The sequence below is a fragment of the Cyanistes caeruleus genome, chromosome 22 (genome assembly GCF_971803275.1).
Source record: "Cyanistes caeruleus chromosome 22, bCyaCae1.hap1.1, whole genome shotgun sequence".
Taxonomy (NCBI): Eukaryota; Metazoa; Chordata; class Aves; order Passeriformes; family Paridae; genus Cyanistes; species Cyanistes caeruleus.
The window spans coordinates 3,143,466-3,160,072 of NC_141722.1; the positions used below are offsets into that span (position 1 = coordinate 3,143,466).

Below are 16,607 nucleotides of genomic sequence, written 5' to 3' on the forward strand. Positions count from 1 at the left end.
CTGCTGACGCCTTCCCAATAAACATTTAAACACAGGCGGATTCATGGACTGCTGTAATTCATTAAACAAATGTTGGGTTTAATAGCCCCGCGTCCAAAGCTGGTGCCACGGATGCGCTCAGCTGTGAAATATGCAGTGGAAGTCATTCGTTTGCAAAGGGGTCTAGAAATCTGCTTCCTATTAATGTAAAATGGGTTTACTGCAGAAAAAATCTCCAGGATCACATTTTTCTCTCAATTATCCCTTCTCAGTGGGATTCCTCGAGGCTTGAGCCGGGTAACTGAGATGTGTCTAAGCTGGGGGGTTTGAAGCTGGGGTTTGTTTTGATCCATTAAGCTTGTATCTTGCTGCAGTGATGTAATTCCCCCAGTCTGAGACACTTTATAAACATTAATGGGTTTGTTTTCGTGGTCCTGAGGGACCTGCAGCACAGGAAGGTCGCCAGGACCATTTTACCCGTGCAGAAAGAGAGATGGGGAAATGTGGCAAGGCAGCATCACGGGGAGAAACAGAATATTCACTCCAATTTTTCACCTGTCCATCCTTAGCTCTGCTTAATTCAGTTTTAATAACTCAAGAGTTAGTAACTTCTGAGTTCCTAAGTGATTACAGCAGTACCACATCAGCAAGGTTTGCTGCTGTACATCCCAACTGAGGAAGGAAAGAGTTGGTGCTCTGCATTTTAGGAGTGAGAGGGGGGTGAAATGCAGTTATAAATACACCTTTACAGGGGGAAAAAAGAATAAATTGTAGATATTAACAACTGCCGTAGCTTGGATGGGAATTACTTAGTGGAGATGTGCTGGAAGAGACTGTGGAACGTGGGCCACATGCTGTGCTTTTCCTGGGGATTGCTGCTGGGGTTGCTGATCTCTTGGACTGGATTTTCTTGGTGACAAATGGCCATACAGATGCCCCTGGTGATATTTGGAAGGGGCCAATTGGAAGCTGGCCCTACAGCATGCCATGGCACAACAAACCTGAGGCACAAATCAAAAAACCCCACTTTGGAGATCTTTTTTCCACCACAGAAGGTCCATTTTCGAGGATGTACTGAAAGAAGCTGGTGATACTCACAGTTGTTTTCAGCTGGGAATTGTTCCTGCAAACAGAGATACATGGAGCAGATGAGAAATTAATGTAAATATACAGACAGAAGGCAATTTTTTTGGAGGAAGTGAGGCAGAGGCAGATAAAAAGCGATCAGCAGAATTTACATAAGCCTTCCCCATCACAGAGGTCATCATTCTGCAGGATGACACATGGAAATTCATTTTTATTAAATTCTGGATGATTATTTAATTGGAAAAAGAAAGATTTAATTGAATCAAGTCAAAGGGCCCTATTAGATTACGTTCAACCTTAACACAGAAGGCTTTACCCATTTAGTTAAACTGGTTCCTTTGCATATTGTACATATTAAACTATAAAAAGTGGTAATCTGAATAGCAAATTAAAGGGTTTGGAAGGCCTGAATGGTACTCATGTGCTTCTCAGCCCTTTTTCATCTTCTAAATCTTCTCATATTCCCTTTACTGCACTCCTTGGGTTGTAACAAGAGCAAAGATGAAGGGTAGAACTCCCAAATCTTCCTCCATCCCTGTTTATTCCATTTACACACTCTTGAGGAATCCCCTGCCTGGATGTGATGGCACTATTAGAACATGTTGCCCAAAACTGAGGGTGTTTTCCAGATTTTCAAGGCTCCCCTTGCAGCACCTGAACAGATGCTGAGTGTAGCAGGGTTGAATGAAGATTTGTGACTTATTGGCATTGATTCAGGTTCCCTTTAGGAAATATTCCCAATCTCTTTATGCCTCATCTGCATGGCCAGGGACTCCCATCCCTTTGGGACACAGACACCTTGCTGAGCTGTCAACCTCCTGGTTAAAGCTGGAATAAAAAAAAATTTAAAAATTAAAAAAAAAACAATCATCAAAGTAATTTTGGGAAATAATATGTTTCTAATTTTGGGTCTTTAATTAGCTTTTCATTTCAATTTTTTTTTTCTTAATTTAAAACTAATAGGACAAAGGGATTGAGGCACAATTCATTTCCTAAAGTTTCATTTCATCCCAATTTTGAGGTTTCCAGCAAAGGTTTGACCTTCTGACTGGGAGCTGGCACAACCCAGGTGGGTGAGGAATGCCCCATCCTTGTGCCTTTTCCTCTGGCTGGTATTGCTGGGACACTCTGTGCTCCTTCCATGCTGAAGCTCAGAGAAATCAAATTCTGCTCTGAGAGATCTGAATCAATTTTAATGGATCCAGCTGTTCCCCAGTAAGGATGGGAGGAGGCATGGGAAAGAGGAGAAAATCTTCCAAGATATCTTCAGGGGATTTCAGGAAGACTTGAAAGTAGTGAGGAAAGTTTTTAGAGTGAGGTTTTTAGCTTACCCATGAGGCCACAGCCAACTTTAGGACACATTTTTTAAATAACCACGTGCTAACGTAGAAATTCTCTTCTCCAGTAAATTAAAAAAATCCCAGCTCTGACAGTGCAGCGACTCAACCAGCCTATTATTAAAGTTAGATTGAGTAAGAAACATCATTTGGAATTTGCCTTAGCAGCTAAATGTGTTCTTGGAAGGTTCAAATCAGCTTTAACCTGAATTTTTTATGATAAAAAAAAAGACTTGCTGGTACTTTAAAGCCAAGTTCCTTTTTGCTGAAGCTTTACTTTCATTCAAGTGCAATGAGTAAGTTTTGCATATACAGTCCTGGGATTGCACACTCAGGTTATCTGGTTACATACAAAATTCTCCCATTTGCAAACACAGTTTGCAGCACATACTCATGCAAATTAGGTATGAAACTGGGCATTTATCTTGATTAGAATTCAGTTTCTTTATATACTTAGAGAACTTTATCTCATTCAGGGATGGCTGCAGAGATGATGGAGAGAGAATTTCAAAAATTGCACTTATTCTCCTTGCAGGTTGTTTGCTGACCCTCTGGGAATTCATTAAGGAAAAGAGACCTTTCCACTGATATTCCAAGTGCACTGGCCCAGCAGCCAGGTTGGGTTGCAGACACTGCTGGAAACTCTCAGAAAAAAATTGTCCCTTGCAAAAACCACTGTACTGTTTCATTGAATAAATGCTAAATTTTCTCTGTTTTACAATATCCAGATGGATTGATCCAGATGGATGTAAGGACTAGATACCACTTGACAAGACTCAATCCTTTTGACTCTTGGAGAGCTGGTTGTGCCCAGGATCCAGATCAGAGCTGAGGTTTTGGGGGATCCAGGCTGCTCTTGTTGATGTTTTTCAGCAGACTGACACAGCAGATTTACCCCATTTCCATCCCCAAAATCTGCCTGGGGACTCTGCACACCAAACCCTCTGCTCCTGCAGATGTGTGGGATGGTGATGTGCTTTACCTCATGTCAAGCCTCTCCTGGAGCCATCTCTGCAGTTCTCAAGAAGCCGTTTTCTCTCTTTTTTACTGCATTTTGAATCAGGGCTCTGCAGTGCCAGTGGCGCTGCACAAGGACACCCTGAAGTTCAAAGAACTGCCCCAAATTCTCAGCTTGCTCAGCCAAAAGCCTGAATTTAGGCAAGTATCAGAGGGTTTAGGAAATTGTGCAGGGCTGTTTCGCCCCCTTTCCTTACAGTTCATGATTTTCTCTTGCTTCCCCCTCAGCAAGTCCTTGCTCACCATCCCGGCTCCTCGCTGTGCTCCTCACACCCACTCCTGTTTCCGTGAGGCTCCCACCCCACTGCCATGCTCCTGCCCAGTTCCTAAATCCATTTGTGAACTTTTCTGGGTTCGGGTGGCTCAGGTGACAACTCACAGCACGGCTGCAGGCAGATTTGGGACATAGGGATGGACTGGGGAGGTACAGCCACCTGAGCCATGGTGTCCACAGCATCCCTATCTATGGGGCTTGGAGCAACCTGGCGCAGCAGAAGGCATCCCTGCCCATGGCAGGGGGGTGGAATGAGACGATCTTTATGGTCCTTTCCAATACAAATCACTCTGTGATTCTACAATTTCACTTCAGTGAGGATGAAGCCATCTGCACGGCTGCCACGGACAGGGTGGCAGCTCTGCAGGCTTGCTGCAGCCCTGGCAAACACACAAGTGGATCCCTCTGAGGGATGGATAAGGCACAGGGAAACATCCGCGCTCCCTCTAGCAGCCACCAGCGAAAGGATGATACCAATAATTCTCGATTTTTCACCCTGGGTTCATGCCACGGGAACCGCCAGCCTAAGAGCTCTCGTACTAGTGCTGCTGCAGTGGCGACAGCGCTCAGGTGGCTCTTTTCCCCCGCCCCAAAATCCTTCCAGGGGGATTTTTGCAGCCCATTTTCCTCCACCTGCTGCAGGCAGGGTGAGCCTGAGCGCAGTTGGCAGAACGGTTCTGTTCTTCATTAGCGGCGTTCCGAGCTCAGCGCGGGCACTGCAGCATCCCCCGCTGCACCCCTCAACTTCCCGGGGGGGCTCTCGCCCTCAGCGCGGCGCGGCCGCCGCAGGGTCCCCGGCACGGGAGGGGCCGGGACCCGCCCCACCGCGGCCCCACAGAGCAAACACCGCGCAAACACCGCGGACCCACCGCGGCCCCACAGAGCAAACACCGCGCAAACACCGCGGACCCACCGCGGATGCCCTCGGCCGAGCCGCGATCGCCTCCGTCGCGGCCCTGCCCGGGCTGCCGGGGGGGGCAACAGGTAGGGGGTACCCCCAGCCCGCCCCGCACAACCATTGTACCCCCCCTGCACAGACCCCCCCGCTTCCCCTCGCAGAACCCCTCTCCCCTTGGCGCTCCCCTGGCACAGATCTCGCTCTCGGAGCCCCCCTCCCCTTTGTCCCCCCCTCACAGCCCCCTCCCCTCGCGCCGCCCCCTCGCGCCGCCCACTCCCCTCTCGCTGCTCCCCTCAGGCAGCCCCGGCCCCCCCTGCCCGGCACAGCCCCCTGCCCGCCCCCCCGCCGCTCCCTCTCTCACCTCTCTCTCTCTCTCTCCTCCTCTTCCTCCCTCCCCCCAGGCCAAAATCCTGCACATGATGGACGACAACAAGCAGCTGGCGCTGCGCATCGACGGGGCGCTGCAGGCGGCGGGCCAGGAGGTGACGGCGCTGCGCGCCGAGCTGGCGGCCACGGGCCGGCGCCTGGCCGAGCTGGGCAGCGACCCGGCCATGGAGCACGGCCCGCACGGAGCGCAAGGTGGGTCCCGCCGCGGGCAGGGGGCGAGGGGGCTCAGGGCAGCCGGCGGGGGGTCCCTCCCGCCCGCCGCCTCCGCTCGGTTTTATTGTTCATTGTTTATTTTTGGGGGGTGCCCGGCGCGTCCCGTCGGGCCGCGGTTGCGGCTTCCCCGCTGGGTTCGGAGCAGGGTCGGTCCCTGCTGCTGGCGCCTCGCTCGGCTCCGGCAGCCCCGGCATGAGGAGGGATCCCCACCTTTCCTCCCCCCGCCCCAAATACACTCTGCCACCCCCCATCCTCCCGCAACCACCACCCCCTCCATTCCCATCCCCTCGCCGCACCCCGCCCCGCGGTCCCCCCCGGCCGGCTCTCCCCGGTAATCCCGCGCCCTCAGCCGGTTTCGTAATTGGGTAGGAAAGCAGCCATGTTACCGCCGCGATCCGCGCTCCGCGCTCCGGCCCCGCCGCCCGGCCCGGCCCGGCCCGGCCCGGGGCTCGGCGGCTGCGGGGCTCGGTCCGGGCACGGCGGCCGGAGCCCAGCCAACAGCGGCCCCCGGAGCGCTCGGGGGGAGCCTCGGGCGGCCCCTGTGCCGTGCACACACCCCCTCGGAGCCCCGGAAAGTTGTCTCCGTGGGAAACGGGGCGCGGGGACAGCGGGAGGAGACTTTGTGTGAGGGTTAAGGAGCTGAGCCCGAATCGCTCCTGTAGTACTCGTGCTGCTCTCACCGGGCTGAAATTCGCTTTCCTGCTAATCAAGGCGTGTTGCCATCACTGATACGTTTGTATCTGAATGCTTTTGTATTTGAACGTTTATATTTCCCATATAATTACAGGCTTGCATGACAGTTTACCCTGAGCAGCCTTGGTGTCAGAACAAAAAATAGTGCGAGCCCTCCCCTTTCCCGATAACTGAATTTACACTTGTGTGATAAAAACGTCAGTAGCTGTTATTTACTCGTTACTTATTTACTGTATCTCTTGGTAGGGTGGTTTGGCGCTATTTTAAATAACAGTAGCATTTTGGTGGAGCTTTTTTAAGGTAGAGTAGCGTTTGGCGGGGCATAGGTGCTGCCGGCAGGATGTAATCACGGAATCACAGAATCCTAGAACACTTTGGGTTGTAAAGGATCGTAAAGATCATCGTGTTTCAACCCCCCCTGCCATGGCTGGAACTGATGCCATTGCATCGCCGGTGTGTTGTTGTTCGTGGCAAACTGATTTAGAGGGATTAATTAGTGGTTTTATTTCCATCCAGCTTGAATTTCACTGTTTTGGTGGTGGGGGTGTGGGGTGTGAATTCCACTTGCTCGGCTGAGCTTCCTGGTGGCTGTGGGGATGTGGGAAGTGAAGTTACCTGTGTGGCCAGGGATTTTCTGAAATGCTGTTGGGATAATCTCAGCCAGGCTACTGAGGCTTTTGCTTTCATAAAAATCTGCTGAAAGGGCAGAAGGAGGATGCCAGCCTCCATCCTCCCCTGTGGAGCGGGGGCATCAGGAATGCAGATGGTGACACGCTGTACAGGGCATGCATGTGGAAATGCAGGCTTGCAGCCAGGAAAGCAGGTAAAACCCTTCAGCTGCTCGTGCTCACACTGATTCCTGTGTGCGTGTTTGGTGTTTGGTTTTGTTTCCTCTCCAGGACACTTCTGGGAAAGATGCACGTTTCTGCAGCGTGTCCTGGCAAGGGACAGAGGGGTGTGTTCTCTGAGGTTAGGGGTTTTTTTTTGTTTTCCCAGAGGTTTTCTAATCTGTTGAGTGATGAAAAAACTCCTCTTTGTGTTCCTTTACTATCAGCACGCTGGAAAACAGTTGGTACCCTGTAAAGGTGCCAAAGAAACGTGCTCTGTTCCCCAAAGCCTGTGTGTTTCTGCTTAATAACTCTGACTGCACGCTCTCTGGAGTTATGGGGTCCCTGTGACAGGAGGAAGAAGAGTGGCCCCACCCTCAGCTGGGTGGGAGAGTGGTACCTGCAGCAATTGCTGAAGTTGCTGGAGGGTTTGGTGCATCTTCCCACTCTCTAAGGTGAGAAATTTGGCCCGGTGTGTTGATGACTAGGAGTTAGGAGAGAGGACGCTTCCGCAGCAAGGTGTGACTCCGTGGCTGTGTGGCTGCGGATGAGTCTTTGTCTTTCCACATGAATTTAATAAGCTGTTATTAAAAGTGTGCTATATCCAGCCCTGTACCACTGGTGTTGTAAGAGAAGCAAATCAGTCAAGTGTAAAATGGTATCTAAAGAGTGTTTTGTCTGTCACGCTTAGGAAGGAAAATGGGGAGAATACTTGGTGCCTGCAAAACCTACCGAGTAGATTCACTCTGCTTTGTGTTTCCTCCCTAAGTTTGGTACTATTGTTTATATGCTGCCATAAATGTTCTCCTACATCACTCTGTGTTTGTGTAGACAGGCCCAAGATATCTATAGTGAGCCGTATGCTTTTCCTCAAGGATTTTGAGACGACATTCAGAAGGATGGGGTGAAAACAAGAATCTCTGAATAGCTCTGCTGTTGTGTGTCTCCTAAGTAGGAGGGCTGCCAAGCTGTTCGATTTATGCAAATATATTAAAGGCATAAATATATTAAAGGCAGGCAGGAGGATGGGGAATAGGGTGGCAGCCTGCAAGTGCAGATTTGGGGTGTGCTGGTGGTGCTGGGGTGGCCCGTGGGTGCGTGGTGGGGTCTGCTTTGGTCCAGGAGGAAAAGCACGTGGTGGAATCATCATGTCCCTCTGCTTGTCAAATCCCAGAACGGTTTGGCTTGGAAGGGATCTTAAAGATCATCCAGTTCCAACCCCCTGACACGGTCAGGGACACTTCCCACCATCCCAGGGTCCTGCAATCCCTGTCCAACGTGGCCTTGGACACTGCCAGGGATCCAGGGGCAGCCACAGCTGCTCTGGGCACCCTGTGCCAGCCCTCCCCACCCTTACAGGGGAGAATCCCTTCTGTGTGGTGGGAAGCAGCTCATGATCACAGTGCTGCAGGCAGCTGCTCTAGGTCAGTCCCAAGTTGTGTGGAAGGAGGTGAATGTGTCTCTGTGCCACGCTCCATCGATAATTAATACTGAGTTTGTCAGATGTGTTATTTGCGTAATTATGGTGCAGCTTGAGACAGCTGGAGGTAATAATTCTGCCCCTTTTTTGCACTCTGAGACTTTTCTCCACTACAATGGGCTATTTTTGCCATGGTGAGGTATGTTTCGAGGGCCTCTTTTCCATAATTTTAATCAAAACTGGAAGAATTCTGCTAAGAGGGAGAGCAGGATGGTGGGTGTGCGTAGGTAGGCAGGAATGGAACTTGTACATTGTTACAGTCCTTAGCCTGAGTGTTAATCATTCAAACCTCTCAGCCCTGACAGGCTCTTTTAACCAGTGAGTTTGCTGGGAGAAGTATTTTGGCTGCAGCCTCTGTCTAAACTTGGATGCAGATCAGGGTGGAAATCAATACTTCATGTCCCCAGCTCTTAGCACAGCAATTACAGGCAGCACTCGGCAACATCTCTGCAGCCGTGTGTCAGCACCCTCGTGTTGGAATCCTTGGTTGAATTAGTATTGGTTGAATTGATTGTGAGCAGGAGACGTGCCCAGTGGTCTGGGGGGATGCAGCAGAGCGTGGCTGCAGCAGGTCCAGCTTTAGCTGTGACCCCTGTCCATGCTGGCTGCACCTCTGGGCTTTTGGCTCCCTGGCTCTGCCCAACCTACACCTGTGTTTTCAGTAGTTTGGTTAAAAGCAGTGTCTTTGTGGAATCTGAAGTCTGGTGGTGACTTGCCATGCTGCATCGGGTGTTTGGTCCATTCAGCCTCATGTTTTTGCCTTAGTCTCCTTCCCACATTAAATAGAAAACACCTTAATTAATTAATGTTGGTAAAGTGCTTGAAGATGTAACACGCAATCAATCACTAAGTGTTATTAATAACACCTTGCTCAGCGTTTGGCTTATCTCATTTCTGATTTCAGAGTGGTGGTGGCACACTCTGATCACCATGTCCTGCCCCATGGCACTGAGAATTGGGGATGTTTGCAGTGGATGCTGCCAAAATTCAGCTGGGGATGGGGCAGAAGCTGCACCCTGCTCCTGGAATAAAGGGCTGCTCCTTGCTGTGCACTTATCTCGGGCACGTGCAGCGTGAGAAAGATCTCAGTTGTATCTTGGTATGTGGTGATGCCAAGGGGCCAGGAGGACCTTTCTGCTAGTGACAGCCTAAAATAGAGTTTTCTCTTTTTCCCTTTGATCTCAGTATCCTTTCATAGCTACAATGCAAGGACTTTGACTTTTGCCCAGGAGGCAATCAGTTACCTCTGTGCTGTTGCTATTTTGTGAGTAATCATCTCAGGCTGTTGAAAATGTACCATTTTCATCTCTTCAGAAATCTTCCCTGCTATTTGTTCTTCCAGAGCTGGAGAGCTGATACTGTAAAGAAGCCTGAGGTATTTGGATACTGCTGCCCAGTCGGGTATCGGGAGCATTTTTGTGCCATGCTTATCACAACATCGAGGTCTTGCTGTACAATTACTCTTTTTAATAATTTCTTACTTTGTTTCCCTTTGTCCTGCGTAGTTCAGGGAGCAACTAGTTTCATGCTCTAAAACAATTGCCTGTGCTGGGAAATAAATCTGTGCTTAGCAATGTTCCCATGGTTGCTTTAGACGCAGGGAACTGGCTGCTGATAACATTCCAGGTCTCTGCTACATTTTAGTCTTTGAAGATGTTAATTTAAATCTTTTCTGGAGCTTTCCTATTCAAAAGCCTCATCTGGCATGGTTAGCATAATATTTAGATTATCATTGCTTTAGGCTTTGTCCAGGGGAGTTACAATGAAGCTCCTAAGGATGAGTAAGCTCAAGTAAACTAAAGTTGAAGGAGGATTTAATCCAGAGCTTTTGACTCACCAGTTTGAAGTATAATCATGAAAATGCTGTTAGATTTGCAGGTGGGGAGAGGGACATAGAGATAAGCCCCAGTCTTAAGTTGGGGAAGATTAAGTATGATTTTGTAGGTTGTGTTCAGGCACTCTCAGATAATCACTGGTGGGACTGGGGTGTCATCCAAGAGGGCAGTCTGTCCTCCCATTACTTGTTCTTTTTCCTCAAGATACATCAGTGGACTTGGTGCTCTCTGCCCCTGAATATGGAATTCTCTGAGATGCCCAAAGAGGCTTTACAGCCTTGAGCAGGGGCTCCTGGCCCAGCCTTGGGGTGCAAACACCTTTTCTCGAGTGGTCCCTACTCCTCTCTGTGCTTTCAGTACATCACTGTACACCAGGCACTGAGCACCAGCACGATGTAGAGCCAAACTTCAGTCCCCAGCTTGTTAAAATTCAATCCTCACAATTTCTCACTGCCAGCAAAGCATGAGATCAGTGCTCTGGTCCTGATGCAGCATCTGCAGAACCCCATGCTTGTAATGCAGCGTGCAGAACGGGGCAGCAGCTACACAGCAAACCCTGGGGAATCACTCACCCAGAGGCCTCATTTTTTCAGGATGCATCCTCACCCGTGGGATGCTGAAGGCTTCTTGTTGCTTTGCAATCTCTTCCTGTTTTTCATTTCTGTGTTGTTTTACTTGAGTCTTTGTACGTGATGGTTTTGGATGTTGAGATGGATTTTGTGGCACCTCCAGCTAGATTATTTTGGTGTTTGGAAATGTGTCCTGTGGTAGCAGCAGGTGGGATGGGTTTAACTCTTTTTAAGGAACAAGAAGCAGTCTCACCAGAATATGGAAGTGGAATTTTGAAAACTTTGAAGCCTTTTTTGTAGTCAGTTTGTCTGCAGGAGTTGTAAAGGTGAGGAAAATCCCTTCCCAAGGTTTTCCTTCTGCACCCGTGGCCAAGGTGGGTAACTGGAGGCTTGGAGGGTGATGATGAGGGTTTGGAGGTGTCTCCCCAGGACAAGAAGCTGAGGTTGAGTGCTGGGGACAGGCTGTGATCTGAGGGGACCTGAGACAGCAGAGGCTCTCCAGGAGGACAGTGTGTCACTGCAGAACGACTTTGCAGCAATATTGACCGTGATGGAGCGTTACACTGGCTGGGGGCTGCAGCTCCCAGGGGTATCTCAGTACCCCTCAGTCCAGCTCTGGCTTCCATAATCTGATAAATTGCCAATTCCCCAATCTTTCTAGTGCTCTCCTTCCCCAAATCCCTGCAAGGAGCCTCTGGGATGGGGACAGAGCTGACCACAGGTGGTGCAGGCTGGCTGTTCCCACCCGCACTCGGTGTGGGTGGCTTTTGGGTCAGGTTTCTGGTTTTCAGCTGGGCGTTGATAAAGTGATGTGTCTGTGTCTGAAAATTGCTGAACTGCAAAGACCTCTGCCTTGGAGTGCAGTAGATGAGCTGCAGCAGAGAAATGTTTTTGCACAGAGCAATTAGCGAGAAATGGGTTTTTGTCATGAGGATTTCTGACGCTTGCTTGGTGGGAGAGCTGCAGTGGGCAGGGCCACGTTTGCACAGAGAAACAGAAAAAGCTCCTTTGCTGTTGCTTTTCAGATATGTGGTCAGCCACAGGTTTTAAGTAGAATTTGCTTTTGGATCACTTGGGCAATGGGAAAGGAGCAGAGATGCCTAGGGAAAGGTGAAGGGGAGTGTGGTGGCATCCTGGATCTCCTGTGGGCACCCAACAGACTCAGAGTTTGGGAGAGGATCACCCTTCCACTGAAGACAGAAGAGGGACTGAGTGGTGCTCTGCTGTTATGTGGCCCAGGTCTGGGCTCATCCCAGTCTTGGAGAATCATCCTTGTCCCTCGTTGCTTCTGCAAATGTTTTTTCTGGAAGTGGCAGCTCTTCTGAGGGCATCTGTAAATACATTTCTCACCCTTTTTGGTCCTTACAGAGTCATTCTGACTCACATATTTTCATGCCACTTCTTCCTCTAAATGAAGATTTCACAGGTTTTAGAGGCTGTATCTGGGAACTGAACCTTTGGGTTTATCTGACAGGGAGCTGATGTGTCACAGCCTTTCCTGCTGCTGTCCTGTGCCATCTCTGCTTTGTTGTCTCACTTTGCTGGGTGGCATCTGGGGGGAGAATCCCAAACCTCTCCATCACCACCACACTCTCATGGAACGTGTGGTGTCCCTCAGTGGGGAGTTAAATCACCTCTGTGCAGAAAGCAGTGTGTATTGGAGGTGGGGGGAATTGTTTGGTGTGAATGTGTGGGATGTAAAGAGAGTAAGGGAGCACAATGCTGTCCTGATGCCTATCTGCAGGTTTTTCTCTGATTCTCTTTTGCAGCAGCAATCAAACCTGGATAGCTGACATGGCTGGGAAGTAGGGGGTTTTTTTTGTAGGAAAGGTGAAACAGAGCTTGTTTCTCCAGCAGATTGAGGCCACTGACCATATTTGAAACCAAGAATCTAAAACTTGAATCTTTTGAGTTTCCTTTGCCTTTTAATTCTCATAAAATCATAGAATTCAAAGAAGTGGACTCTCATTACTGTTTAATTTCAGGCAGAACATGAACTTGTCAACTATTCCCTCAGTCAGTGTAGAGCTGAAGAGTTTTCCAGTGGTCAGTGCCTGTGAGTGTGCAGGCACAGAGGTGATGAAGGCTGGCAGTGCACCCACACTGCTCCAGCCTGTTGCTTTTAACTTTTAACTAAACTGTCTGTCATCCTCCTTGGAAATTAACTGGGAAAAGCAGCATGGAATTACTGCCATCAGCTGAGTGGGGATCCCAGTTCTGGGACTGGGCAGCAGTCATGCCATGGCTAATTCCCCAGTAACAGCTTTTTTGCCCTCTTCTCACAGCAGAATATCCATAAATGCTTGGTTTTGGCCTCATCTGCTTTTCCAGGTGTGCACAGGAGTATCCCATAACCTTTAGGGAGGAGTTAAAAGGTATTTGTAAGATTCTGCTTTTGTTCCCTGGTTGGTTTGAGTATTAAAATGGTATTTTTTCCAGGTTATTTCCAATTGTTGTAAGATATGGTTGTGGGTCGAAATTTGCTGCAGGCGCACAAGCACGGGAAGTGTTTGCCTGTTTTCCAGGGAGATTTGCTCTATTAGGAGTGGGAAGCAAAGCAAATTGATTTGAGGACTAGATTTGAAGAACTTACTTCTGATGCTAAAGATTTAGATAGTCTAGACGCTCTCTTAAGCTGCATGAGGGGAAAAATAACATGTTAGAAGAAACCTGGAGGACTGCTGTAAAGGTTTCAGTGGATCATACTGAGATTTTCAGTAGGAAAATCTCCAAGTGCAGCTGCATTTTGAAGGCAGGAGGGCACAGGCAGGGCTGTCACAGTCTGGGCACAGCAGTGCTGCCAGAGGAGACCCTGGGGGATCCATTTGCATCTTGGAGACCTGTCCCTCTGCACTGCTTCTTCCCTGGAGTGATTCCTCAGCAAGGGTGTGAGGATGAGCAGAGCCCAGGTCAGAGTCACTTGTTGGGCTTTTGATTCTCCCTTGAAGCTGAACGATGTCTTTGTGTGATTTTGTGCAACAGCAACACATTCAGAAAACAGATTCCTCATCCTGTGATGGTAAAATATTCTCTCTGTGTTCATCATTGTTTGTTCTAGCCTTAAATGCACCCAATAATTGCTTTTATGTTCATCAATTACTGCACTATCTGCTCCAGCAAAAGCTGTTGTTTTATCCACCGAAGATTCTTAACATTAATTCCTTGACCTTTTATATCCACTGTACTATATCCAGAGCTGCTAAATGGGTTTGCTCAAATTTGTAATTTTTTTTCCCTGCCAAAGTGATGGCTCAGGCAGGAGCGGGGGAACCATTTCAGGTGGAGACACGGTGTGCTCCCCACCACATTTGCATCGTGTAATTGAATCTGCAAAGATCGTTTTTGTCATCCTTGGGAAGGGAGCTTGTTTTAAAGCCACACAGGGTTTGCTCAAATGAGCTTTAGTTTCCTGCATGATCTCCTTTCGTGGTCAAGAGAGGTCCAGAACTGACAGCTCAGGGTGAGAGGGCTGATTAATGGGGTTCTTAAATTTCCATGAAAAGCAGAGGGAGGTGGTGAGGCCAAAGCTATGCAGCTCCTGTGGGGGAAAAAAAAAACCTACTTTAAAAATAAAAAGCTCATAGAGAAACCACAGGAAGGCCACCTATTTAGTGAAAAAGCCGTATTTAATATCAAAAAGTTCTGGTTTGGGGTAGCACGTTTTAATATAAGAAAAGCCTTTGCAAGATTTATTAACTAGAAGGTACCCAGGCAGTTGTGTTGGCTTCAGGACAGATTCCTGCAAGGCCCTGGTGTTAGTGTTCAGGAACACTATTTATAATTACTATATTAATATATAAAATTAAATATATTAAATTTTATATATTAAATTAATATATAAAATATATTATAATTAATATTAACAATAATTACTAATGTTTATATGAAGGTGCTTTATTAAAGAGCTCTGGGTGTCAGGGGTACATAGACCCAAATCTGACCCGACTTGGTCTTGAGCTGAACATGTTTTTATACTCTATAGTTATACAATTTACATATTAATTATTAAACTTCAATGCATACAATGGAACAATATATTTTACCCAAGCATGGATTTCTCGTGATTCCCCCCAAACCCCTAACATAGTTTCTCATGATTCTTTACACAATAATTGTATCTAATCACATCTAACAATTATATCATTTATCATATACTGACTACGCAGGTGCAGTTTCACATCATCTTAGCAAGCATAAGGCCTAACATTTCCCAGGGCCTACTTTTAACACTTTGCCCAGGGCTTGCTAAGCCTAACTTTCTTTCCAACTCCCAAAATTCTCTATGATTTTAAAATCTTTTACTATCACTGATGTGTGATCACTGTGGTGTGCTGATGCTGCTGTGCACGGATGCTTTTGGTGGGTTGTTGCAGCTGCTGGGTGAGGCAGAGCTGAGGCTGGGCACAGAGGAGAAGGGTGGATTGTCACCAGCAGGTGCCAGGGGTCCCCTTGTGGCATTCCCCAGCTCCCTGCCCCAGGAGGAGCTGCTGAGTGCACAGGCAGCAAAGGAGAGCGTGGGGTGAACAGGGCGTGCTGGAACAGGGCTTACGAGCTGCCACCTTGCCCTGCTTGCCCATGTTCTCATGCCCTTGTCATTGCCTGGCTTTGTTCCAGCTCTGGGACTCTCTCACACTCCCAGGAGTTGCTCTCAAGCTTGCTGGAGTTGTGGAAGGGTCTGTGGTGGCTCCCAGGGGTTTGGGGGGATCATGTGGCTCCATGCAGCTGCCACAGGTGCTCCAAGTGCGGCACCAGCAGCAACTGCTGTTCCCTTCAGGCGGGGCAAACCTTCAAAAAAAATCCCACTTTGCATTTTGCCACCTTTGCAGAGGTCCTTTTTATGTGCTTTTCCTCCTTGGACGTGCACCATTTCCAGGGTATTTTGGTAAATGATGTAATTTAACACATCTCCTGTGCCCTGCTTATCGCTGTCATTTCTGAGTGCACTCATTAGGGACCAGTTTGATTTGGGGCGTAATTCCTCTGACAGGCACATTTACTGAACATCTTTGATTCAGCATTTCACGTGTGGCAGGATTAATGGAAAGCACTTTACTAAAGAGGTTTGAATGCCTTGTAGGTTCCTTAAAGATTTTTTTTTTTTTTTTTTTCATTTAAATGGAGCTGTATTATCTTGGGCTGGGTTGGTTTTGGTCTTTTTGATGCTGTTGTGGTTTGTGGACTGAAGTGTTTCCTCTGCTCCCAGGGCTGGATTGCTGTGGTCCAGGACACTGTAGGTCCTGGACATAGCCTGATGCAAAATCTGGATGTATGATTCCAATGATATTTGTTTAATTTTGGTTGGGGAAACATGCATAAAAAAGCCATGAGAGCTCTACCTGCTAATTAGCGTGACAATACCATGGTAATGACCACCCTGCAGGATTAAAACCCCGTATTCAGATAAGCATTAACTGTGCTTGCTGACAGATAAACGATGCAGATAATGTCAGAGGAGCTGGGCTGTCAGTGACAGCCTGTCCATACTGTGATGTCAGCACCGATGCCTTTGACCTCATCATGATGTTCAGTCAAACCTGGCTTTGCATGGCCACGTTTCCCAGTGGACTGGAATATTGTGCAGGGAGAAATCAACTAAATCCTTCCTGGTGAAACCCTTTATGGGTAGCCTTGGGAGCACTAAAAGCAGTATTTACACCCTTGAGATGTGAATTTGCAGGGCTCTGTCTATTTTAAGGCCCTTATAAACTTGCTGGTACACCTGGTTCTTGGGCACCTGGGATTTGGTGCTGCTGCCAAGGTTCCTATAATTTCGAAGGGTTATTTCCACCCTTTGGTACCATATTTACACCAGGAGGTGGCTCAGAGTTAGGATTAAGAGAATTTGGTGTGACACCTGTGGGAACATGTATGACCTCATCCAGTTCTTTGCTGCAGTGGGTGAAGCCTGGCTGGAGAGGACCCTGTGTGGCTGCAGGGACCTGTCCCTTGTCAAAACACAAATAAGGGGCTTTGGCTGTTGGGTTGGGATTCCTGCTGCAAGAACCTGCCCAA

At 48.4% G+C, this 16,607-nt stretch overlaps 1 protein-coding gene across 2 annotated transcripts in view; it reads left to right on the forward strand.

Annotated features, from left to right (window-relative positions):
• The window catches only part of KAZN (kazrin, periplakin interacting protein), a 207,076-nt gene that overhangs the window by 116,429 nt on the left and 74,040 nt on the right, over positions 1 to 16,607 (forward strand). Inside the window, exons 1-2 of one of the 2 annotated variants that reach the window (XM_086860341.1) lie at positions 4,433 to 4,677; positions 4,993 to 5,170. In XM_086860341.1, the coding sequence (XP_086716467.1) occupies positions 4,612 to 4,677; positions 4,993 to 5,170 (244 nt within the window). In that variant the 5' untranslated portion in view covers positions 4,433 to 4,611. Of the gene's footprint in view, positions 1 to 4,432; positions 4,678 to 4,992; positions 5,171 to 16,607 lie in introns of those variants that run through there. The other variant, XM_086860340.1, reaches the window with a different exon arrangement.